At 43.8% G+C, this 24,400-nt stretch overlaps 1 protein-coding gene across 5 annotated transcripts in view; it reads left to right on the top strand.

Moving 5' to 3' along the window:
- Positions 1–20,870, top strand: part of LOC120055861 (enhancer of polycomb homolog 1-like) — a 40,929-nt gene extending 20,059 nt beyond the window's left edge. For 3 of the 5 annotated variants that reach the window (XM_039003884.1, XM_039003885.1, XM_039003882.1), the window contains 13 exons: positions 1,186–1,342; positions 5,150–5,295; positions 7,187–7,393; positions 7,680–7,828; positions 8,189–8,345; positions 10,182–10,346; positions 11,624–11,713; positions 11,948–12,096; positions 12,352–12,719; positions 17,833–17,957; positions 18,199–18,340; positions 18,756–19,101; positions 19,410–20,870. In XM_039003884.1, coding sequence (XP_038859812.1) covers positions 1,186–1,342; positions 5,150–5,295; positions 7,187–7,393; positions 7,680–7,828; positions 8,189–8,345; positions 10,182–10,346; positions 11,624–11,713; positions 11,948–12,096; positions 12,352–12,719; positions 17,833–17,957; positions 18,199–18,340; positions 18,756–19,101; positions 19,410–19,482 — 2,274 coding nt within the window. In that variant the 3' untranslated portion in view covers positions 19,483–20,870. Of the gene's footprint in view, positions 1–1,185; positions 1,343–5,149; positions 5,296–7,186; positions 7,394–7,679; positions 7,829–8,188; positions 8,346–10,181; positions 10,347–11,623; positions 11,714–11,947; positions 12,097–12,351; positions 12,720–17,832; positions 17,958–18,198; positions 18,392–18,755; positions 19,102–19,409 lie in introns of those variants that run through there. The other 2 variants (XM_039003886.1, XM_039003887.1) reach the window with 2 other exon arrangements.
- The last annotated feature ends 3,530 nt before the right edge of the window (positions 20,871–24,400 follow it).

The following is a 24,400-nucleotide window of genomic DNA, read 5'->3' as shown; positions in this document are numbered from 1 at the left end:
GGCACTGAAACTCTCTATTTTTCTCAACCACCGAGATTGGGTGCATATCCGCGGCTATAATCACTACATAGTGCACTTTTAATCAGGCCAAAGTCTTCTCTTGACATGGTCAAAAGTAGTGCACTAAATAGGGAATGGTGTTCCATTTGACACAGCTGGTGAGAAGGCAGAAGAAACATCTCTAGTTTGCCTAGGTCCCCCAGAGCAGTGAAACCATAAACACACACACTCCGGAGAGGTGATGTACAAGTCTGGGCCTACGCTGTGCTGTGTTGACAGGCTGCCAAGGGCAAGGTGCCCATCTGTCTAAGAGCCAGAGGGCCCTTTCATTTTAGTACTGTTGGCCAGCCCGCTCAGACGAGCACCGCTCCAGGCCCTGTTCAGAGCCAGAGGACACTGTTCAAACTTGATACACTATTGTTTTATCCACTGGTGTTTTGTAGTTAATTCAAAAGACTGTCATTATTTGGTTGTTGTAAAGTGCATCTGCAAGGTGCCTGGTCCAAACTAGTCCCCAGACTTTGGAACAGGAGCAGGTATGCGAGTAAGCCTACAAATTGCCTTGGCTATAAGTGGAGGAGTGTACGTGGGTTCTGCACCTGGAGGAAAAACCTAATAACTCAGTGTGTGACTGCTAACCATTCCAGGACTTTTACTCCTGCCTTGCCAAGTCCTGCTGTGTACTTTTGATTTTCCAGTCCTTTTGTTTTTTTTCTAGTACTTTAAAACAATGAATAGTGTTGTCACCTGAAATCTCCTTGAAAAGGCTGTCGTTTCTGTCAGTACTGATTTGACGCTTGATTTGTTCCTGGCCTCATGGATCAGATGGCAGCAGTTGGTGTGACCGTGATTGAGGTTCACTCTGACTTAAGTACTCCTCTCTCTAGGCATCCGTTACCTCAGACTTCCAGCTGACCCTGTCAATTTAGCTATTCAAGTGCTTGGACTTTATTTAATATATAGGGCCTGTTGGGCAGAGGTATGTTGTTCAATCATTTGCCCTCTTCTCTGAACTTCTCCCTGTGGTCCTGTGTGGCTCAGTTGGTAGAACATGGCGATTGCAACTGAGGGTTGGTTTCCTGCTGGGGCCACACCCCAAAATGTACGCATGATTTAGAAATCACTTTAGATAAGAGTGCTAAATGGCATATATTATATTACTAAACTATTTCTCTGTCTCTCTAGGAACACCATCTCCAGAGAGCCATGTCGGCCCAGTCAGTATATGGCGAGAAACACAACATGGTCATCCCCGTCCCGGAGGCAGACGGCAACATCGCCTACTACGAGTCCCTCTACCCCGGGGACTTCAAGATGCCAAAGCAGCTTATTCACATACAGCGTGAGTAGTGGACCTGGCTGCTATTGATATGGGGGGGGGGTGCAGTATTAGTTTAGATTATATTATATCGATACTTTGACTCCCAAGTATAGATTGGTATAACCCCAAAAAATAGCATTAGCTAGCTCTAGTCGTCTCGTCCTAGGGCTCAGGGGTACTCAAACACTATTTAAGAAGGTCCGGTCACACACATTTCCTAGGTGGTAAAGATCCAGATGATTATTGCCATTTGTCTGCGGGGGAACACCCCGCCACCCCCCCCACCTCGCAGCCCATGCGATCCCGAACTGTTCAAACTGTTCTCACCCCTCTTGTTGGCAGAGAGGGAAAATAGACGTTTTAAAGCCTGTTTCCTGTAATTCGACACATTTTTCATGTGTTTTGTGTGTTCGTACGATACCAGGAGTCGAATCCTGATCTAATAAAAATAAGCTTCTGCGTCCGGATCCGGCCCGTGGTCCGCCTATTAAGTACGGGTGCTATAGCTTGACCTCCATCTTCTTTATAAATAGTGAGCCAACGTGTTTTCGGCACTTTTTATTTCCATGACTGATCAAAACTCGTTTTCTCACGGCTCTCAACCAAATCGACCCTAACACCCTGTGTCACTTGTGGACATCTGGCAGGATCTGATTGGTATAAGCAATGATGAAACTTCCACCCAGCCTATCAGAAGACACAGTGAAGCTGTTTCCATATTGATTGCAGCAGTCAGATCCTCTTAGATCTGCGCATTGGGTCAAGGTGTCCATTTTGGAGGTGTTGATCAACCATCTACATTTGCGGGTGTAGGTTCGTAGGCAATGGCAAGACGTTTTGTCCATTTTGTGGCATTTGAGATAGTAGGGGGAGGGGGATCTGTCCTTAGTAGTAATTTAGTAGACCTTATTGTATCGTCCATGAATCACATTATTTGTTGTGATTGATTCAGATAAGAGCTAGGCTAAATGTAATTTCCTGGTCATGTCTTTTTGTCATTGTTTTAAAGTAGAAGTCCCTGCTGCCGTTTGTCCGATGTGAGACATTTTCTATGATAAGCATGGAGTTCATTCATGTCACCTTGTTTGAAGTTTTTGCTGCAAGTCTAGCAGTAGAAGCCGCCAGAGCTCAAATCAAACTTCTAATGACATTGTAATTTATTTAAATTAAGGCGTTTGTGTTAAGGATTCAGGATTCTTGTCCGTCTTGGGCTTTGAAAGTGTCATTGGCCAAATTTAAATGCAGTTGCCTAGAATGACTGCCATGAATTTGTATGTGCCTCTAGCTTGATTCTGCTCAGATTTGCTTAACCGACCAAATGAAAAGTAATCACTTTACCCCAATCAATACAGCTGTAGCTTTGGTCAGAATAGTAAAGGTGCATAAAGATGGTGGCCTCCATGCGCTTACCACAAATTCCTTGTTTACCAAAATTCACTGTATTGTATATTGATTGCCCTGTTACTAGTGATGCAGCGATATGACATTTTTGTCCGATACCAATATCCGATATTTTCCTTGCCAAACCCCCCCACCCCCCCGATATATATACACTGCTCAAAAAAATAAAGGGAACACTTAAACAACACAATGTAACTCCAAGTCAATCACACTTCTGTGAAATCAAACTGTCCACTTAGGAAGCAACACTGATTGACAATAAATTTCACATGCTGTTGTGCAAATGGAATAGACAAAAGGTGGAAATTATAGGCAATTAGCAAGACACCCCCAAAAAAGGAGTGATTTTGCAGGTGGTGACCACAGACCACTTCTCAGTTCCTATGCTTCCTGGCTGATGTTTTGGTCACTTTTGAATGCTGGCGGTGCTCTCACTCTAGTGGTAGCATGAGACGGAGTCTACAACCCACACAAGTGGCTCAGGTAGTGCAGTTCATCCAGGATGGCACATCAATGCGAGCTGTGGCAAAAAGGTTTGCTGTGTCTGTCAGCGTAGTGTCCAGAGCATGGAGGCGCTACCAGGAGACAGGCCAGTACATCAGGAGACGTGGAGGAGGCCGTAGGAGGGCAACAACCCAGCAGCAGGACCGCTACCTCCGCCTTTGTGCAAGGAGGTGCACTGCCAGAGCCCTGCAAAATGACCTCCAGCAGGCCACAAATGTGCATGTGTCAGCATATGGTCTCACAAGGGGTCTGAGGATCTCATCTCGGTACCTATTGGCAGTCAGGCTACCTCTGGCGAGCACATGGAGGGCTGTGCGGCCCCACAAAGAAATGCCACCCCACACCATGACTGACCCATCGCCAAACCGGTCATGCTGGAGGATGTTGCAGGCAGCAGAACGTTCTCCACGGCGTCTCCAGACTCTGTCACGTCTGTCACATGTGCTCATGTGCTCAGTGTGAACCTGCTTTCATCTGTGAAGAGCACAGGGCGCCAGTGGCGAATTTACCAATCTTGGTGTTCTCTGGCATATGCCAAACGTCCTGCACGGTGTTGGGCTGTAAGCACAACCCCCACCTGTGGAGTCTGTTTCTGACCGTTTGAGCAGACACATGCACATTTGTGGCCTGCTGGAGGTCATTTTGCAGGGTGGTTGTATTGGTGCTAGCTAGGTACCAAGCTAAAGCTATCTAGCTACCCCATAAGTTGCGGTCAAACAAATTATGCTTTATTACCAATGCGGTTTTGTAAACACATCGTTCGTGGCCAGTGTTTGCAGATTTTTTTTGTACATCTCTGACAGTGCTACTGTATCTTTTTTTGACACGCAAAGACCCAAACGGCGTTCCAGAGTATGTATGTCGTGAAGCTAATAGCAGTGACGCTATTACTGTGTAACTCCGGTAGGGCAACATCTAAAAATAGCGCACTTGGTAGTGAGTACTGGTGCTCGACCAGTCAGCGAAAGCCAACATCACCCACACGAGAACGGTTTATTGTCAAGGGCAATGAATTCCATCATCTTGGCTTTAATGGATTTCTCATTTGAGTTGTCTCACTGAAATGTTCTTACTCCACACAGCAGACATTGTGGGCTAGGTTAGGAATGCTGTGTAGCACAAGATTTTACTTGGCGTCATTACGTCATGTACCTACATTTTATATAGGTATGCACGTCAGTTTGACATCGGCGTTAAACTAGACATTCCGATATGTTCACCGATATATTGTGCATCCCTGTCTGTTATTTAGATTTTTTTGGTATCGGCATTAGCACAGTATACATGATCCCAATTTAAGCTCCGAGACGCATGCAATTTGAAAATTTTTAAAAACTCCATGGATAGTGGTAAAACCATGACGTCATATCTGAATTCCCAAATCTTTATGCATCTTCGACATTGAAGCGCTAGTAGCTCAGAACATAAAGTCCGCATTATTTCAGACAGAAGATCTAGGGATAAAAGGCCTCCCCATATCCTATAATGGGAGAGATGAGCAGACAGCTCTTCATCTGAACTCTTGAAATGGAATTTCACATTAGCATGTGTGCTCAGTGGTAACAGGGGAGTTACACTGGGTACGTGCGTCATGGACGCGTAGCTTTTGCCAGCACGAGCCACTTTATCAAGTGGTTTTTAATTCTTGAAAACCGAACCAGAACTTACATTTACGCTGAGCAGCATGAATCTCTTGCGGGTTTGACATCACGATGGGGATTTGAAATGGCTCCCAGGATCTCTGATAGTCCGCTTCATTCCCATCCTCATGTCTAAAGATCTCTCATCCAGCTTTCACCAGTCTAAAAAAAAACTTTCCCTTTCTCCCTTCTCTGTAGCTTTAAACCTGGACACTGACATCCTCATGTCTAAACTCTCTCTGTCTCTCTCTGTCTCTCTCTGTCTCTCTCTGTCTCTCTGTAGCTTTCAGCCTGGACACGGAGCAGCCGGACTATGACCTGGACACGGAGGATGAGGCCTTTGTGAACAAGCTGAAGAAGAAGATGGAGATCACCTTCCTGCAGTTTGAGGAGATGATCGACCGACTGGAGAAAGGCAGTGGGCAGCAGGTAAGCCTTGGATGTTGCATCCCAAATGGCACCCTATTTCTTATATAGTGCACTGCTAATCTGGGCGTCCCCCACCCTCATATCCCCAATCACATGCACTTGGCTTAGATGGGATAAGAGAGAGTAGCCTACAATAGGTACTCGTAGCATCAGCCTAGCATCCTGTCCAGGCGGTGAACATGATACTCTTATTAGTTACTCATGGTGGCGTCTGTTAAATTCATGTTTTAAGTGTCTCTATTTCTGTTATTACGGTGCTATGTTATTAGTACGCCTGCGCGGTAGTCTCGGTGTTGATGGACCTGACCTGAGTGCAATGGCAACCATGTACTGTGGAAATACGGTGAAGTAAACGTGGTTAAAATGACGACTAGGTTCCAGTTTAAGTTAACCTTTCTAGGACACACGTTCTGCTAGCGGAACCCCTCAACATTCCGCTGAAAAGGCAGCGCGGGAAATTCAAAAATATATTTTTTAAATGTAACTTTCACACATTAACAAGTCCAATACAGCGAATGAAAGATAAACATCTTGTTCATCTACCCATCGTGTCCGATTTAAAATAAAATAAAAAATGCTTTACAGCGAAAACACAACATATGATTATGTTAGATCACCGCCAAGTCCAAAAAACACACAGCCATTTTCCCAGCCAAAGATAGGAGTCACAAAAAGCAGAAATAGAGATAAAATGAATCACTAACCTTTGATCTTCATCAGATGACACTCATAGGACATCATGTTACACAATACATGTATGTTTTGTTCGATAATGTGCATATTTATATCCAAAAATCTCAGTTTACATTGGCGCCATGTTCAGAAATGCTTCCAAAATATCCGGAGAAATTGCAGAGCCACATCAAATAACATAAATTCTCATCATAAACTTTGATGAAAGATACATGTTTTACATAGAATTAAAGATACACTTGTTCTTAATGCAACCGCTGTGTCAGATTTCAAAAAAACTTTACGGAAAAAGCAAACCATGCAATAATCTGAGACGGCGCTCAGATAGAAACACCATTTCTCCGCCATGTTGGAGTCAACAGAAATATGAAATTACATCATAAATATTCCCTTTGATGATCTTCATCAGAATGCACTCCCAGGAATCCTAGTTCCACAATAAATTGTTGTTTTGTTCGATAATGTCCATTATTTATGTCCAAGTAGCTACTTTTGTTAGCACGTTTAGTACACATATCCAAACGCTCGCGCAGGTCCAAGCGAACTTCGGACAAACTTCAAAAAGTTATATTACTGGTCGAATAAACTTGTCAAACTAAGTATAGAATCAATCTTTAGGATGTTGTTATCATAAATATTCAATAACGTTCCAACCGGAGAATTCCTTTGTGTCTATAGAAGTAATGGAACGCAAGTCGATATCATGTGGAATGCGCGTGACCAGGACCTGGCACTCTGCCAGACCACTGACTCAAACAGCTCCCATCCGGCTCAACATCACAGTATAAGCTTCATTCAACGTTCTACAGACTGTTGACATCTAGTGGAAGGCGTAGGAAGTGCAAACAGATCCATATCCCACTGGGATTTCAATAGGCGATGAGTTGAAAATCGACCAGCCTCAGAATTCCCACTTCCTGTTTGGATTTCTTCTCAGGTTTTTGCCTGCCATATGAGTTCTGTTATACTCACAGATATCATTCAAACAGTTTTAGAAACTCCAGAGTGTTTTCTATTCAATAGTATTAATAATGTGCATATATTAGCATCTGGGACAGAGTAGGAGGCAGTTCACTCTGGGCACGCTATTCATCCAAAGTGAAAATGCTGCCCCCTATCCCTAAAAAGTTAATAGCGTCCTGGGAATCTTTGGGTCAAGTTATGACAGTGACCCTCCCTCCCCTCTTCCCTCTGTCAGGCGGTGAGCCTGCAGGAGGCCAAGCTGCTGCTGAAGGAGGATGACGAGCTGATCAAGGAGGTGTTTGACTACTGGACCAGGAAGAGGAAAAACAACCAGCACGACACTCTGCACCCCACTGTGAAGCAGGAGAAGAGGGACGGATCCAGCACCTCAGACCCATACGTGGCCTTCCGCAGGAGGACGGAGAAGATGCAGACCAGAAAGGTAGGATCCCACCTCTAGACCAGGGCATATAGGGGCTAGTTGACCCAACCCAGGTAAACACTAAGGGCCTGTTTCCCAGACACGGATAAAGCCTAGTCTCCGTCAATGGAAATTCCCATTGAGCATGCTTTTTAGTTCAGGACTAGGCTTTATCTGTGTTCAGGAAACTGGCCCCAAGTGTATGTACCAATACCCCTAAACATTTCCATTTCAACTAAATAGAGGCCTACGCTAGATTATTGACAGCGGATGACTGTCAATTTAATGGTGAAATTGCCCACCTCAGAACCGTAAGAACGAGGAGGCTGGTTATGAGAAGATGCTGAAGCTGCGGAGGGACCTGAGCCGAGCCGTCACCATCCTGGAGATGATCAAGAGGAGGGAGAAGAGCAAGAGAGAGCTGCTGCACCTCACCCTGGAGATCGTAGAGAAGAGGTGGGTACTACTCAGAGACACAGGTTGTTTTTAAAGTCATGTTGCTAGGATGCCAGCCATCTTGGTCAGGAAAGCTTTCAATTCTAGAAACTGATCAAATTATGGTAGAATATTGTATAAAACAATGCGTTTCTGGATGTGTTTTGTTATCTAGCTAGCCAACCATCAATTTGGCCTATAGGATCTCTGGTACTACTGTATAGGAATGGTTCTGATCCATTTAAGAGAGTTAGCCTTCGATCATTTAGTTCCTAAACAATGTTTTAAATCGGGTTTTGATAGTGGCTGACGGTTTGATTGAGATCCAGTTGTTTTTCAAATGCTTGATTTCTATCTTGACTTTGACCATTGCCCCTCCAGGAACGGCATGTCCGACTTTGGTGGTGAGATCATGGCTGAAGTGCTAGCCCAGCGTGCACTGGACAAGCCTGCCCATATTATCCCTCTGGTGCCGCTGACCAACAGCAACCAGTACAGACATCAGGACCACATGGATCTCAAGGAGTACAAGTCCAAGGTGAGAGAGGGAGATGGCAACAGAGCAAGAGGGTGACCTCAATGGCCCGTATTCATATACAGTTGAAGTCAGAATTTTACTTACACTTAGGTTGGAGTCATTAAAACTCGTTTTTCAACCACTCCACATGTCTTGTTAACAAACTATAGTTTTGGTAAGTCGGTTAGGACATCTACTAATTTTTCCAAAAATTGTTTAGACAGATTATTTCACTTATAATTCATGGTATCACAATTCCAGTGCGTCAGAAGTTTACATACACTAAGTTGACTGTGCCTTTAAACGGCTTTGAAAATTCCAGAAAATGATGTCATGGCTTTAGAAGCTTCTGATAGCCTAATTGACATAATCTGAGTCAATTGGAGGTGTACCTGTGGGTGTATTTCAAGGCCTACCTTCAAACTCCGTGCCTCTTTGCTTGACATCATGGGAAAATCAAAAGAAATCAGCCAAGACTTCAGAAAAAATATTGTAGACCTCCACAAGTCTGGTTCATCTTTGGGATCAATTTCCAAACACCTCATCTGTACAAATAATAGTACACAAGTATAAACACCATGGGACCACGTAGACGTCATACCGTTCAGGAAGGAGACGCGTTCTGTCTCCTAGAGATGAACGTATTTTGGTGCGAAAAGTGCAAATCAATCCCAGAACAACATTAAAGGACCTCGTGAAGATGCTGGCGGAAACAGGTACAAAAGTATCTATATCCACAGTAAAACGAGTCCTATATCAACATAACCTGAAAGGCCGCTCAGCAAGGAGGAAGCCACTGCTCCAAAACCGCCATAAAAAAGCCAGACTACGGTTTGCAACTGCACATGGAGACAAAGATCGTATTTTTTGGAGAAGTGTCCTCTGGTCTGATGAAACAAAAATAGAACTCTTTGGCCATAATGACCATCGTTATGTTTGGAGGAAAAAGGGGGAGGCTTGCAAGCCGAAGAACACCATCCCAACCGTGAAGCATGGGGGTGGCAGCATCATGTTGTGGGGGTGCTTTGCTGCAGGGGTGACTGGTGCACTTCACAAAATAGATGGCATCATTTGGTAGGGAAAGTATGTAGATATATTGAAGCAACATCTCAAGACATCAGTCAGGAAGTTAAAGCTTGGTCGCAAATGAGTCTTCCAAATGGACAATGACCCCAAGCATACTTCCAAAGTTGTTGCAAAATGGCTTAAAAACAAAGTCAAGGTATTGGAGTGGCCATCACAAAGCCCTGACCTCAATCCTATAGAACATGTGTGGGCAGAACTGAAAAAGCAAGGAGCCTTAAACCTGACTCAGTCACACCAGCTCTGTCAGGAGGAATGGGCCAAAATTCACCCAACTTATTGTGGGAAGCTTGTGGAAGGCTACCCGAAACGTTTGACCCAAGTTAAACAATTTAAAGGCAATGCTACCAAATACTAATTGAGTGTATGTAAACTTCTGAAACACTGGGAATGTGATGAAAGAAATCAAATCTAAAGAAATCTTTCTCTCTATTATTATTCTGACATTTCACGTTCTTAAAATAAAGTGGTGATCCTAACTGACCTAAGACAGGGAATTTCTACTAGGATTAAATGTCAGGAATTGTGAAACTGCATTTGGCTAAGGTACATGTAAACTTCCGACTTCAACTGTAGACTGCTAGAGCTAGGATCAGTTTGGCCTTTTAGAGCCCAATGAATAAGATTATATGGAGAAAGGAGACCTGATCCTAGATCAGCAGCTCTACTCTGGTATACTTTGTGAATACGGGCCAATGTCTTGAAGGTTTACTTCTGAAATATTAGACCGCAATTGAGTGACAAAATGTGTCTGGGTCCTTCCCTCCCTTCTAGCCGGAGAAGACCGAGGTCGTCAGGCAGAAGAGGAAGTATGAGAAGAAGCCTAAAGTCTTACCCCTGTCAGCTGCTGCCCTCCACCACTCTGGTCCCTCTGTGTTCAATGCTAAGGACGTCCACCAGTATGACTTCCCCAGCTCAGACGACGAGCTGCACTCCCAGGTAGGCAGAGTGGTTTGACCTGGGCTGTCTCCCAAATGGACCCCGAGGCACTTAGAGATCTGAGAGGATTTGATTGGTATAAGCAACACTACACAGCTGATTCAAATGATCGAAGCTTGATGATTAGTTGATTATTTGAACAAAATGTCCACCCCTTGGGGTCCCGAGGACAGAGTTTGGGAAACCCTGACTTAGCCCATCAGAGAGGAAGGTGGAGCTATGATTATTTTCACTTTACAAATCTTCTCAGATCTCCACAAGGGCTTAGGGGTCACTTTAGGATTGGGCCTTGGACATCTGTGGTGGAAATCTGTTAAAGATATACTTCTCCTTAATGCAACCGCTGTGTCAGATTTAGAAAAAGCACACCATGCAATAATCTGAGTACAGCGCTCAGGCACCAAAACAAGCCATACAGATACCCGCCATTTTGTGGAGTCAACAGAAGTCAGAAATAGCATTATAAATATTCACTTATCTTTGTTGATCTTCATCGGAATGCACTCCCAGGAATCCCAGTTCCACAAGAAATGTTTGTTTTGTTCGATAAAGTCCATTTATGTCCAATTACCTCCTTTTTGTTCCCGTTTAGTTCACAAATCCAAATTCACGAGGCGCAGGCACTTAGTCCAGACGAAAGTCAAAAAGTTCCATTACAGTTCGTAGAAACATGTCAAACGATATATAGAATCAATCTTTAAGATGTTTTTAATAAAAATCTTCAATAATATTCCAACCAGACAATTCCTTTTATCTTTAGAAACGAAAAGGAACGCAGCTCACTCTCACGGCCGCGCGCATGACTTAGCTCATGGCATTCTGCCAGACCTCTTAGTCAAACAGCTCTTATAAGCTCATACAGAAGCCTGAAACAAGGTTCTAAAGACTGTTGACATCTAGTGGAAGCCTTGGGAAGTGCAATCGGGCCAAATTTACACTGTATCTTGGATAGGCAAAGACTTGAAAACCTACAAACCTCAGATTTCCCACTTCCTGGTTGGATTTTTTTCTCCGGTTTTTGCCTGCCGTATGAGTTCTGTTATACTCACAGACATCATTCAAACCGTTTTAGAAACTTCAGAGTGTTTTCTATCCAAATTTACTAATAATATGCATATCTTAGCTTCTGGGCCTGAGTAGCAGGCAGTTTACTCTGGGCACCTTATTCATCCAAGCTACTCAATAATGCCCCCAATAAGCCATAAGAAGTTAATCATAAAAATGGCCCTGTTGGTGACCTGTGACTGACTGGTCTCTCTCCCTTTACTACTCTCCAGATGCACTCAGGTTCCTCAGAAGCTGAGGAGGAGAACAACCCAGACGGTTCTTTTGCCTTCCGGAGGAAAGCAGGCTGTCAATATTATGCTGTGAGTATAGACGACTCCATACAGTAACTTTATTGAACATTTACACAAAAAAACACAATTTTGTGGTCGGCATACGAAATGCACAATCAATCAATTACAATACAACGTACTTCAATACAGAAACACAGCCGAAGTGAGCACACACATATTCCCATATAGTCCCAGTGGCATCCTGTCTGGCCATGTTTCATAACTCCTGTCATGTCTAATGGCTCCTCCCGTGTCTGTCCCCAGTCTCGGTTGGACCACGGGGGCAGCTGGCCGTGGGTCAGTCCGTCAGAGGGCGGCCTGGGAGACACTCGTTACCGCTACTGCCTCACCACCCTTACCGTGCCACCACGCTGCCTGGGCATGGCGCGACGACGCCTGGGACGAGGGGGCAGGTAGGTTACTGCAGAGTTCAAGGGGCAATCTGGGATTCAAACATCCAAGCAGTCCACCCCCGCCAATATTATTAGTAAAAAGCTGAGTGATGGGGCAGGAGCAATGTAACCAGTCTCCAATTCATAGACCGAGCTATGGATGCTAGTACTACCCACCCATGAGAATAAAATTCGAGTTTTCTGGGACCAACAGCATGAATGAATTGCGTGGCTAACAGAAGGACTAAACACTGTTTCCTGTTCTGTTTCCCTCAGGCTTTTGCTGGACAGGGCGCACACAGACTTTGACAATGTATTTCATGGGCTGGACTCGGAAATGCTTGACCTGCCGCCCCACTCTCCAGTCACAGACAAGTTTGCTAGTACCTCACAAACAAATACCTCGGACAGAACCTCTTCTTCTTATTCATCCTCTTCTGCGGACCTCAGTCAGATACTGTTGAACATTAAGTCGAGCCGATGGCGGCACTTTAGGCCTCGGACACTACCACTACACGACGAGGACAACGTGGTCACAGACCCCTTATTCAGGAGGCTGGGCAGGGGCCTGAGTCGCATCACCTCTACCCTGGCTGGCACCACTGGCCCCCTGAGAGGGGCTGGTCCCCCGGCCCCCACAGCTGGTGAGTAGAGCCCGGGGTTATTCTCACTCTCAATCACCGTACCATAGACACACACACATACAGTCCACGTCCCAGATCAAAGGCACTGAATCATGGTTTGTCTAGCTAGCAGGAGCTGTATAAAAAAGGAGCAAACCTTACTTTGGTAGGTGTTTAAGAAAGTTAATTGGAAAATCATGAAATTATTAAAGACATTGTGTTAGATCGATTCTCTCTCCCTGCCACCCCTGCTTTTGTGCTGCTGTCCGTGTGTGTGGGTTGAATTTAAGGACACTTCCCAAATGGCACCCTATTCTCTATATAAAGCACTAGGACCCATAGGGTCTAGTCAAACGTAGGGCACTATATAGGGAAAAGGGGGACATTTGGGACCACAACTTAGTTGACCACCAGGGGAAAAAAAAAAAAATCTTGTTCCTTTTGAGGTGGGGACAATGTGATCAATTCCTTTCTTCATGAGTGTGACATTTTGAATGGCTGTAATGTTTGGAATTCATGTGGCGTTGCCTTTCCCCCGGCCAGCAACGGTCAATTAAAAATGTATGGGATAAATATATTCTGTGGGTGGACAGATGTGGAGGGGACGCTGCTCTGAATATAAAGTATCGTCTGCGTACCAAATGGCACCCTATTCCCGATATAGGCCTTGGTCACTATAAAGTGAGTAAGGTTTCGCTTGGGACGCTGCCATTGTCCTTTCTAGTATTGTCTGGGGCATCAGTGTGAATGAGTATCCCAATTGTCAAACTGTTTTCATAGAGTAATACCATTTCACAAGCATACAAATGTAACCCTTTGTTGGCTCGATGTCACCGCTCAGTGATCTCACTCCGAGGAGTTTTTCAGGCCACCTATATCCAAACCCCCCAGAAAGTGCAAAGTTAAACGACAAAAAAAGTAGAAAAGATAATGGGCCTATATTTTTTTTTTATAAGATCATCTTTGCGAACTAACAATCACCAAAATTAAAGCTAAACAGTCAGGGAGAATCTAAAATTCCCCAAATAATGCATTCAGGCTTATTTTTGTCATGGCATGGGTTTTGTTATGCTTGAGTCACTCGGAATAGCATAAGCCATGGTAAAATGTGTAGAATTGCAGGAAATTAGCTTTGAAACTTTAAAATTGTATTTTCGCCATGTGGAAAAATGTGTGGAATTGCAGGAAATGTGCTCCTGTGGCCAACAGGAGGGCCTCTAAAATATTCTGTCAGCTTAAGCCCCATTTTAATCCAAAAAACCCTCTGAAATGTCAGCCTATTGATTTCTTCCAGAATTTTCATTACATGTCAGTTGAGTGATTGGGAAGAGATTTGTTGATATTGGATGGCTTTGGTTTTAAAGATGGACTGATTTTTATGGTACTGTGTGGGTGAATGATCAAATACTTTATTGTCCTATAGGGAAATGTGGTGTTTGTGGGGCTTGGTTGGCCTCCTGATCTTAACCCCTCGGCGGAAAGGGTCAGTGCTGAGAGGGCAGAACACACACACAGCTGTGGTCAGCAGCAAGTCTATCTCAGCTCGGGGCCTCAGTGAGCGTTAAAGCCACGGGATGGACCTTCAGCCAGGCTCTGTCTTCTGCCCTTCCCCCTAGTCCCTTAACACTCCTGGCTATTACGTCCCCCACAGGCTACATCCCAAATGGCACCCTATTCCTTATAATGCAGGGCATTAACCTTTAGCCACTTGGGACAAGTAGAACATTTTTATTTTTTTTATTTTACTTGTCCAAAAGCTCATTGTATGATACAAGGATGCCACTTTACAAAATAAAATGCATTATCTTTTTTACCATCTTTTTTACAAGAAATGTAGAATACACTCTTCTTTGCTTTTTCAAGCCTGTCTCAAAATACAACACACCTTTTTAAAGCTTCTCCTAGACTAGAGGATAGTTAGCCACCCTTGGGAGCCTATGAAATATTGCAACATTACAATTACTACCAAATACTTTTTATGCCCCCTCCGGGGCTCGATTGTAAGGGTCGTCCCGTCGTCCCTGGGCCGATAAATATTTCTACGGTTCAACAGACTGGGACGACAGATCCAAAATTCATACAACCACTGCACATACATTTATTTTTTTGCCAAAGCATTGAGGCTGATGGAACAGATCAGAGAGTTTAGCTTAAAATGTTGATAGTTTCATTTCTTCATATTATAAGCTCATCAATGCACACATGGCTATAGGATACGTGTGAATTGTCCAAAATGTAATAGCGGGAAAACGGCGTTCTCAAAAGCGCACAGCACGCGTGAGCATGATCATGTGACAGATGAAATCATCTGTTTAGATCTAAAGATGCATCAACCAGCATGAGTTACTAATATGACTAGGAACATGAGACATTTTGGTTTAAATAGCATTAAGTATTTATAAAATTCCCTCAACAGTTTTGTAGTCGTATTTAGGCTAGGCTACTTTGAAACAAGCTAAGACATGCTTCATAAAATGATATAAAACATTGCGGTTTTAAACAATTAAGTTTATGGTTAAATCGTTTCAGAATGTTTGCCTGCCTGCACTCAGATTCAGGGTGGGTAATGTGCGGTGCGCAATAGGCATTGTCCTTCACTCTCCGGTCTTGTGACCATTTGGTCTGAACGCACCGTGCCTCATATGTCAACAGAATCAAGCCTTTAGACCAGGGGTGGGCAACTCCAGTCCTCGAGGGCCTGATTTGGTGTCACACTTTTTCTCCATCCCTAGCAAACACAGCTGATGAATCAAATTGCAGTTTAAACTGAAGATCATGATCAGGTGATTATTGGACTCAGGTGTGTTAGCTGGGGCAAAACTGTGACCCCAATCAGGCCCTCGAGGACTGGAATTGCCCACCCCTGCTTTCGACGTTAATGTTAATTATATATGTCAAACATGACTGGCGTTAGCCTATGTTTATGAAATTAAAAGTCTCGTTAAAGTTTGGCTACATTTCCTGGCGCCTCCCTCCTGTCAGCATCAGTTTGGACATGAGGCTGTAGCCAATATGCACGTAGGCTTTTTAAATTATGTACATGTGAAACATTTATTAGAATAAATATATTTATTTTTTTACTTGTCCATTCAAATGGACAACTTAAATCTAATATTGTTTTTGTCCGGCAAGAGGACGAGCGTAAAATGTTGAGCCCTGTAGTGCATAGATGGGCCTTGGTAAAAAAAATAGTGCTCTAAATGCCTTGGGAAAGTATTCAGACCCCTTGACTTTTTACACATTTTGTTTCGTTACAGCCATCTAAAATGGATTAAATAAAATGTCCTCATCAATCTACACACAATACCCCATAATGACAAAGCGAAAACAGGTTTTTAGTCATTTTTGCAAATGTATTCAATTAAAAACATACCTTATTTACATAAGTATTCAGACCCTTTGCTATGAGACTCAAAATTGAGCTTTCATTTGATCATGCTTGAGATGTTTTTACAACCTGTCTATATACGGTCCCACAGTTGACAGTGCATGTCAGAACAAAAATCAAGCCATGAGGTCAAAGGAATGTGTCGAGGCACAGATCTGGGGAAGGTTACCAAAACATTTCTGCAGCATCCAAGGTCGCCAAGAACACAGTGGCCTACATTTTTTAATATATTTTTTTACCCCTTTCTCCCCAATTTCAATCTTGTCTCATTGCTGCAATCCAACGGGCTCGGGAGGCGAAGGTCGAGTCATGCGAGCTCCGAAACATGACCCGCCTAACCGCACTTCTTAATACCCGCCCGCTTAACCCAGAAGCCAGCCGCACCAATGTGTCAGAGGAAACACCCTTTACCTGACACCCGAGGTTAGCCTGCAGGCGCCTGGCCCGTCACAAGGAGTCGTTAGAGCGCGATGAGCCAAGTAAACCCCCCCCCAACCCAGACGACGCTGGGCCAATTGTGGGAGACCCATAGGGCGGTGCAATCACAGGCTGGTTGTGATACACCCCAGGATCGAAACCGGGTCTATAGTGCCTTAGACCTTTGTGCCACTTGGGAGGCTGGCCTCCATTCTTAAATGGAAGAAGTTTAGAACCACCAAGACTCTTCCTGGAGCTCTCCCAATTGGGAGAGAAGGGCCTTGGTCAGGGAGGTGACCAAGAATCCAATGGTCACTGACGGAGCTCGAGATCCTCTCCAGAAGGACAACCATCATTGCAGAACTCCACCAATCAGGCCTTTATTGTAGAGACCAGGCGGGAGCCACTCCTCCGTAAAAGGCACATGACAGCCTGCTTGGAGTTTCCCAAAAGGCACCTAAAGACTCTCAGACCATGAGAAACAAGATTTTCTGTTCTGATGAAACCAAGATTGAACTCTTTGGCCTGAATGCCAAGCAACATGTCTGGAGGAAACCTGGCACCATCCCTACGGTGGAGCATGGTGGTGGCAGCATCATGCTGTGGAGATGTTTTTCAGTGGCAAGGACTGGGAGACTGCTCTGTTCATCTTTTCCTCCATCCTGACTAAAGTACAGAGATCCTCGATGAAAACCTGCTCCAGAGCGCTCAGGACCTCAGACTGGGGCAAAGGTTCACCGTCCAGCAAGACAACAACTCTAAGCACACAGCCAAGACAACGCAGGAGTGGCTTTGGGACAAAAGTCTCTGAATGTCCATGAGTTGCCCATCCAGAGCCCGGACTTGAACCTGATTTGAACATCTCTGGAGAGACCTGAAAATAGCTGTGCAGCGACGCTCCCCATCCAACCTGACAGAGCTTGAGAGGATCTGCAGAGTAGAATGGGAGAAACTCCCCAAATACAGATGTGCCAAGCTTGTAGCGTCATACCCAAGAAGACTTGAGGCTGTAATCACTGCCAAAGGTGCTTCAACAAAGTACTGAGTGAAGGGTCTGAATAGTTATGTAAATGTGATATTTCATTAAAAAACTTTTTTTAATACATTTGCTAAAATAAAATATACTGTTTTTGCTTTGTCATTCTGGGGTATTGTGTGTAGATTGAGTGGTGGGGGGGGGGGGACAATTTAATCAATTTTAGAATAAGGCTGTGCCGTAACAAAATAGGGAAAAACTCAAGGCTTCTGAATACTTTCCTCATAGGATGCATCCCAAATTGATGTGACCGGTCCGTGTGTGACATGTTCTCCTCTCTGTGTCTCCTGCAGCTTTTACCGCCCAACAATACCAGCAGCATCAGGAGCAGCTGGCCTTGATGCAGAAACAGCAGCTGGAGCAGATCCAACAGCAACTGCAAGCCAACAGCACCACCACCACTACCAATAGCACGCAGGTTAGTTAGCCCGCTCTCTGACCTGGGCTGGTATTCTCAGTGGCTCAGAATACGAGCGCTGAACCAGGATCCGTTTTGCCTTTTTAGATCATAATGAATAAGATTCAATGGATAGGAGGGACCTGGTCCTAGATCAGCACTCCTACTCTGAGATGTTTGATACAGCCCCATGACCTCTCTCTCTGTCCATCTGTTTGTCTTTTCAGCATTGTGTTAATACGTTGTTCTCCTCCTCTACCAGGTTTTGGTGTCCAAGACGTTAGATTGTGCCAGTGCCCAGTTTGCTGCCTCTGCCCTGGTGACCACAGACCAGCTTCTGGCCTTGAAGACCAAGGATGAGGGTGGACCGGGCAGCGGGGTCAACGGGGTCCTTCCACCCTCAGGTTAACACTGCACCCAAGCATTTGTTGTGGTCAGGTGGTTATTGTAAAAGGGTAATGCCTTAACAGGTTAAATAAATAAACTTTTTTAAAGCAGAGCATCAAAGAGAAGAGAAAATTGCACATAAGACTTTGAACGCTCTGACAAAGGCCACGAGGCGCGGTATATAAGCTAAATAAACACAAGGGAATCCGGTAAGCACAGTGTGCAAGTTTTCCTTTCAAGATATCATCAAATTATTCCCACGCACCTGCAACAAGTAACCTCAGACGTGCAAGTGCGTTTCGAATTAAATGCAGGGCTTTCACAGAAGCAAACGTAAAAGGTTGGAACTGATCAAAGAGGAAACTGCTTGTATAGCTTCTGCTAGGACCATGCACATGAAGTGATTTAGTTTTCTGTCTTCCCTTCCTACAGGTGTCTACAAGGGCTTTCACCTCACTAGCACAGCATCCCCGTTGCCTGCAACCCCCACCTCCACCCCTAGCCCTCTGACCACCACTACCCCCTCCTTCCCCTTCCTGTTGCCTAGCAACAACGGCACCACCCACGCCAACTCCACCACCACTCAGGTCCTGATGGGGAACAACAACAACCTCCGTCTGAGCATGTCCTCCCCCGGGGGACTCCTCACCAAGCGCCACATACCCCGGACGCTAAGCCACGCTCCCGTGTCGTCATCTGCCTTAAAGCTGGCTGCCACCGCTAACTGTCAAATGCCTAAGGTCTCCACAATCACCCCGTCAATGGACCTGGTGCCAAGGTGAGAGAGGGGGAGAAACAGGATGAGTGTCTGTCTTTGCAAATGGCACCCTACTCCCTTTTTATAGTGCACTATTCACCAGGGCTCTGATGGGGCTCTTGTCTGAAGTAGTACGCTACATAGGGAATAGGGTCCATTTGGGACACAGATTAAGTGTATAGAAATTGACCATTACACAGTGTTCAGACAACCGTAGCTTAAACTGCTGATTCAGGAACATTACCTGAGTCCGTCTGAGTCAATATTAATGTAGATATTATTAAACAGTGTCTGATTGATTTGAACATATTCTCTCCACTTGCCTCCAGGGAAAATCAGGATCAAGAAAAGCCAGCACTAAACAGCATTTCGGACAACACAGTGGCTATGGAGGTCACGTGACCTCGGAACACGGACGGGACTGTGGGCTCACCCGGGAACTCATTTAGGTGCTATGCATCGTAGAGTTGTGAATGCAAGGAAGGGGTAGTGGAATGCGCACACAGCATACAACGCTGTCTCCATGGTGACGGTTGGGACTTAATTGCAATGGTCATCTCGTACTTTTTTCATTTCCTATTTGTTACTGTTGAGAAGAAATATCAACATCTGTAATTATGAATATGGCAATTATATGTACAGTACCAGATATTTGTAATCCCCCCTTGTATATAATGTTACTTGAATATGGAAATTGTTCATTTGATGTTTTGCACTTGGGATAAAAAAAAATAATGAAAAGACAAACTGCAACTGGTTCGGGTGTGAGGTGGGTGTGAGTTGTACAACAGTGTCATCATCACGTCAGTGCATGGTGTGGAACCTGCTGTTTTATCTATTTATTGTGCCGTGTTTACAGTTTTCTTTTTCTCTACGTTTTGTTAGTTTTTTAAATGTTTTTTTTTTGTCCACTGTACCCTCATTGGTTCCCGTGCTGTATTCTGGGTTTAGGTAGCTATGAACTTCTCTGTATTTTATATATCTATATTGTGAACATAACCAGGGGGTCCTCACTTTAAGATTCCTGGCTGTTGGTTCATTGTATCATGTAGAAACAAATGGTGACATGCATTCATACAGAGTCGGTGGCTGTGGATTTAAGGCATCGGTTTGTCAGTCAGAGGGTAATCACTTAAGATCTTCCATTTTTAAATTGTTCATGAGACAAAGTAACACAATGGGAATGAAGTCTGTTCCTAGAAGTCACTGCTGCTTCTGACTTATCTAAGCACTATTTTTGTTTTCGATGAATGCTGCTTTTATATGATTTAGGTCTCTGGTTTGTTTTCACATCAGTACCTTTTTTTTAAGACCCCTTCCCCAATTATTTTGTGAAAAATGTAATTATTTTTGTATCCCCTTTCCATTTTTGATGATGATTGTATGTTCCTCATTGAAAGACTTTATTATTTTGTTACTTGTTGATGAAATGCGATCGGGTAGAGGAATGTAGTAACATCTTGATTACATGTATCATTCCAGTTTATACATAACAGAAGAAAACATGTATAAAAAGGCAGATTTCTTTGCTTTTAGAATAATAATTCTCCAGAACGCTGCGAGGCCAAGATGAACCACAAGTATCGGGTGCCTTCCTTTGGAAATACGAGCTCTCTTCTGTGAAGAGTACGGTACTACACAAGGCTACTAGTTAGTTGTTGTTGTACCACCAATATGAATGCCCATTCCAATGGCATAATTGATCAATTTTGTTTTTTCTATCCACAAAATGAAAAATTATCTTCTCACAAAAAATAAAACCCAGGGCATTATGTGTTTGGACCAGCATGTATCTTGTTTAGTTTTTTTTGTCTCGTCCCATTGTTCCATGTTGTGGTCATAGTAGAATGGGAAAGAGTAGGGTGAAGTTAACCCTAGATGCTTATCTGGTCCTGGGGCCACCCATAAGTAAAAATGTATGCACTCTTGACTAAGTCGCTTTGTGTAAAAGGGTCTGCTAAATGGCATATTTCCCATAGTAATGCAGCAGTTATCTCCATATCAAATCATTTCTGGGTATCAATTCAAGACATGCTCTGGAACTTTGGTGACCTAGGTATTTTTTTAAACCTCCCACTTTGAGCTGGATGTGTCTTTGTTGCTTATAACCCATCCATAACCGCCTGACTATGTGAAAATCTGAAGCCCACACCCAACCCTAACCCGATAATATAGTAAATGCTTTGTAGGCTTCAGTCAAAGGCAGCGTAGTGTTTTTCTTTTTTTATGGGATGTAGGATATTTTTTTAGCCTGGTTTAGATGTTTCTGCTTTCCAACATTTTGGTAGGCTATGTGTTTAGTCAACTTGTCTATAATTGTATACATGCAGCTTGTACTTTGTCATGTTGCTCACCAGAATGATGCATTCATTCTATTGATTTATGACTAACTAGTTGACCGGTAAAGTTATCTTTCACGGCGCAATAACATAAACTGAAAACGTTTTCTGTGCAAAATGTCCAAATAACATCCTTTTGACTGGATGTAAGGCAAAAGAAAGCTGTGAAAACTACCCAAAATGTATCTGATAAGATTTCAGTTTGGCTTGGATGCATATTTTGTGGCTGAAATACGATCAGCTTTTATGATGCTGATCGAGGGCAGCTCTACAGATGGTATCTAACTGAGCATTCGCATTCTCTCAAGATGCTGAAAGAGAGATTATTTCTCCATTCCTGTTCCCAAGTGAACATTTTGACTACATTTTGTGTATAATTTTACTATAAGATATGCTTAACTCTGCAGGAGTTAAAATATAGGCTACAGTATGTGAGGTTATAGACCTACAGTCAGTGTCCAGATTTAATTTTCCATTTTACACATCTGAACAGTGGGCTACAGTTGCCTTGAACTTCCCTATTTGAAGTAACTTTTTTTTTTATAGCGCCTCACAATCACACACAACACTACTATCATCCTCTTTCACCACTTCACCAAATCTTTCCCAAACATTTATTTTCACCTCTCCATTTTGCAGCTTTTCTCTTACTGAATTAAACTGTCTTTTTTACCTCCATGGAGTGATAACTTTATCCTGCCTGTTTCCAAAGCATTTGGCGATCGGTGTGTAGACTATTTGGTGCGTGTACAGTTAGACCCTTAGTTAGATGTAAAAATAGACCCTTTGTTAGACGTTTCAGAACCACTGGCTAAAAAATATACAAAGTACTGGAGAATCCATTTAAGTACCTTACCTTGTTTTTCAATTAATATGGTCAAAAATAAACAAATTGCTAAGAAGCTAAGAGCAATTTCTCACGCAATAATTTTGGTCTGAGTGGGGAGGGGAAAACTAGCTGTTTTTGTCAGAGAGGGTTGGAACTCTACCTAATTTACCGTCTAGTGATGTCACCAGGCAGGCCAACCCGCCAAAACAGTCTGAAATTCCAGGCGGTCTTTTCAACCAGCTCTTACACTAAAAGGGCATTATCATAATGACAAAGTGAAAACAGGTTTAAGAAATTATTTACATAAGAATTCAAACCCTTTGCCATGAGACTCAAAATTGAGCTCAGGTGCATCATATTTCCATTGATCATCCTTGAGATGTTTCTACAACTTGATTGGAGTCTACCTGTGGTAAATTCAAATGATTGGACATGATTTGGAAAGGCACACAACTGTCTAAGGCCCTCGAGGACTGGAATTGCCCACGCCGGCATAAGGTCCCACAGTTGACTACATGTCAGAGCAAAAACCAAGCCATGGGATTGAAAGAATTGTCTGCAGAGCTTCGAGACAGGAAAGTCCCCAAGAACAGTGGCCTCCATCATTATTAAATGGAAGAAGTTTAGACCACCAATCCTCTTCCTAGAGCTGGCTGCCCAGACTGATAGTCACTCTGACAGAGTGCCAGAGTTCCTCTGTGGAGGTGGGAGAACCTTCCAGAAGGACAACCATCTCTGCAGCACTCCACCAATCAGGCCTTTATGGTAGAGTGGCCAGACAGAAGTCACTTCTCAGTAAAAGGCACATGACAGGCCTTATGACAGGATTTTTTTCAGCTGCAGGGACTGGGAGACTAGTCAGGATTGAGGGAAAGATGAATGGAGCAAAGTATAGAGAGATCCTTGATGAAAACCTGCTCAGGACCTCAGACTGTGGCGAATGTTCACCTTCCAACAGGACAAGGACCCTAAGCACACAGCCAAGGCAATGCAGGAGTGGCTTTGGGACAAGTCTCTGAATGTCCTTGAGTGGCCCGGAAACCGATCTCTGGAGAGACCTGAAAATAGCTGTGCAGCGATGCTCCTCATCCAACCTGTCAGAGCTTGAAGAGGATCTGCAGAGAGGAATGGGAGAAACTCCCCAAATACAGGTGTGCCAAGCTTGTGTCATACTCAAGAAGACTCAAGGCTGTAATTGCTGCCAAAGCTGCTTCAACAAAGTACTGACTAAAGGGTCTGAATACTTATGTAAATGTAACATTTCTAAAAACATGTTTTTGCTTTGTCATTGTGGGGTATTGTGAGTAGATTGATGAGGTGAAAAAAATATTTAATTTCATAAGGCTGCTACGTAACAAAACGTGGACAAATTGAAGGGGTCTGAATACTTTCCGAATGCACTGTATACAGTCAGTGGCCAGTTTAGTGAAAACGTTTTTCTCCTACAGACAGTGAGTCACGTTTGTCGTGGCTTGCTTTATAAAGCAGGCCGACCTGCATTGAGCGTGGTATGATCGTCGGCCGGCCTTCAGGGCTTTTCACTCACGACAGTGTCTAGGGTTTTACCGAGAACGATGCGACCAACAACAAAAACATCCAGTCAGCGGCAGTGTTGTGGGCGAAAACAGCTCGTTAATGAGGTCAAAAGAGATTGTTAAGAATCGTGCAAGCTAACAGGTGGGCCACAAACAGGCAAATAACGGCGCAGTAGAACGGCATCTCGGAACGCACAACTTGTCGGTCGTTGTCACGGATGGGCTATTGCAGCAGACGACCACACCACACTAGTGCACTATATCGGGAATAGGGTGGCATTTGGGTCGCATTCCACGAATGAGCAGCATCCAACGAATGAGCAGCATCCATATACAGAGACACGCTGTTCATGGTTAAGCGTGTTTCCCTCCTTCAATCAGTGAACATATATTTATACTCCAACAGACGACACTGGTAAGTACAGTTGAAGTCGGAAGTTTACATACACTTAGGTTGGAGTCATTAAAACTCGTTTTTCAACCTCCACACATTTCTTGTTAACAAACTATAGTTTTGGCAAGTCAGTTAGGACATCTACTTTGTGCATGACAAGTCATTTTTCCAACAATTGTTTACAGACATATTATTTCACTTATAATTCACTATATCACAATTG

Source organism: Salvelinus namaycush, chromosome 11 (genome assembly GCF_016432855.1).
Source record: "Salvelinus namaycush isolate Seneca chromosome 11, SaNama_1.0, whole genome shotgun sequence".
Taxonomy (NCBI): domain Eukaryota; kingdom Metazoa; phylum Chordata; class Actinopteri; order Salmoniformes; family Salmonidae; genus Salvelinus; species Salvelinus namaycush.
This window is presented reverse-complemented; position numbering and strand designations above follow the sequence as displayed.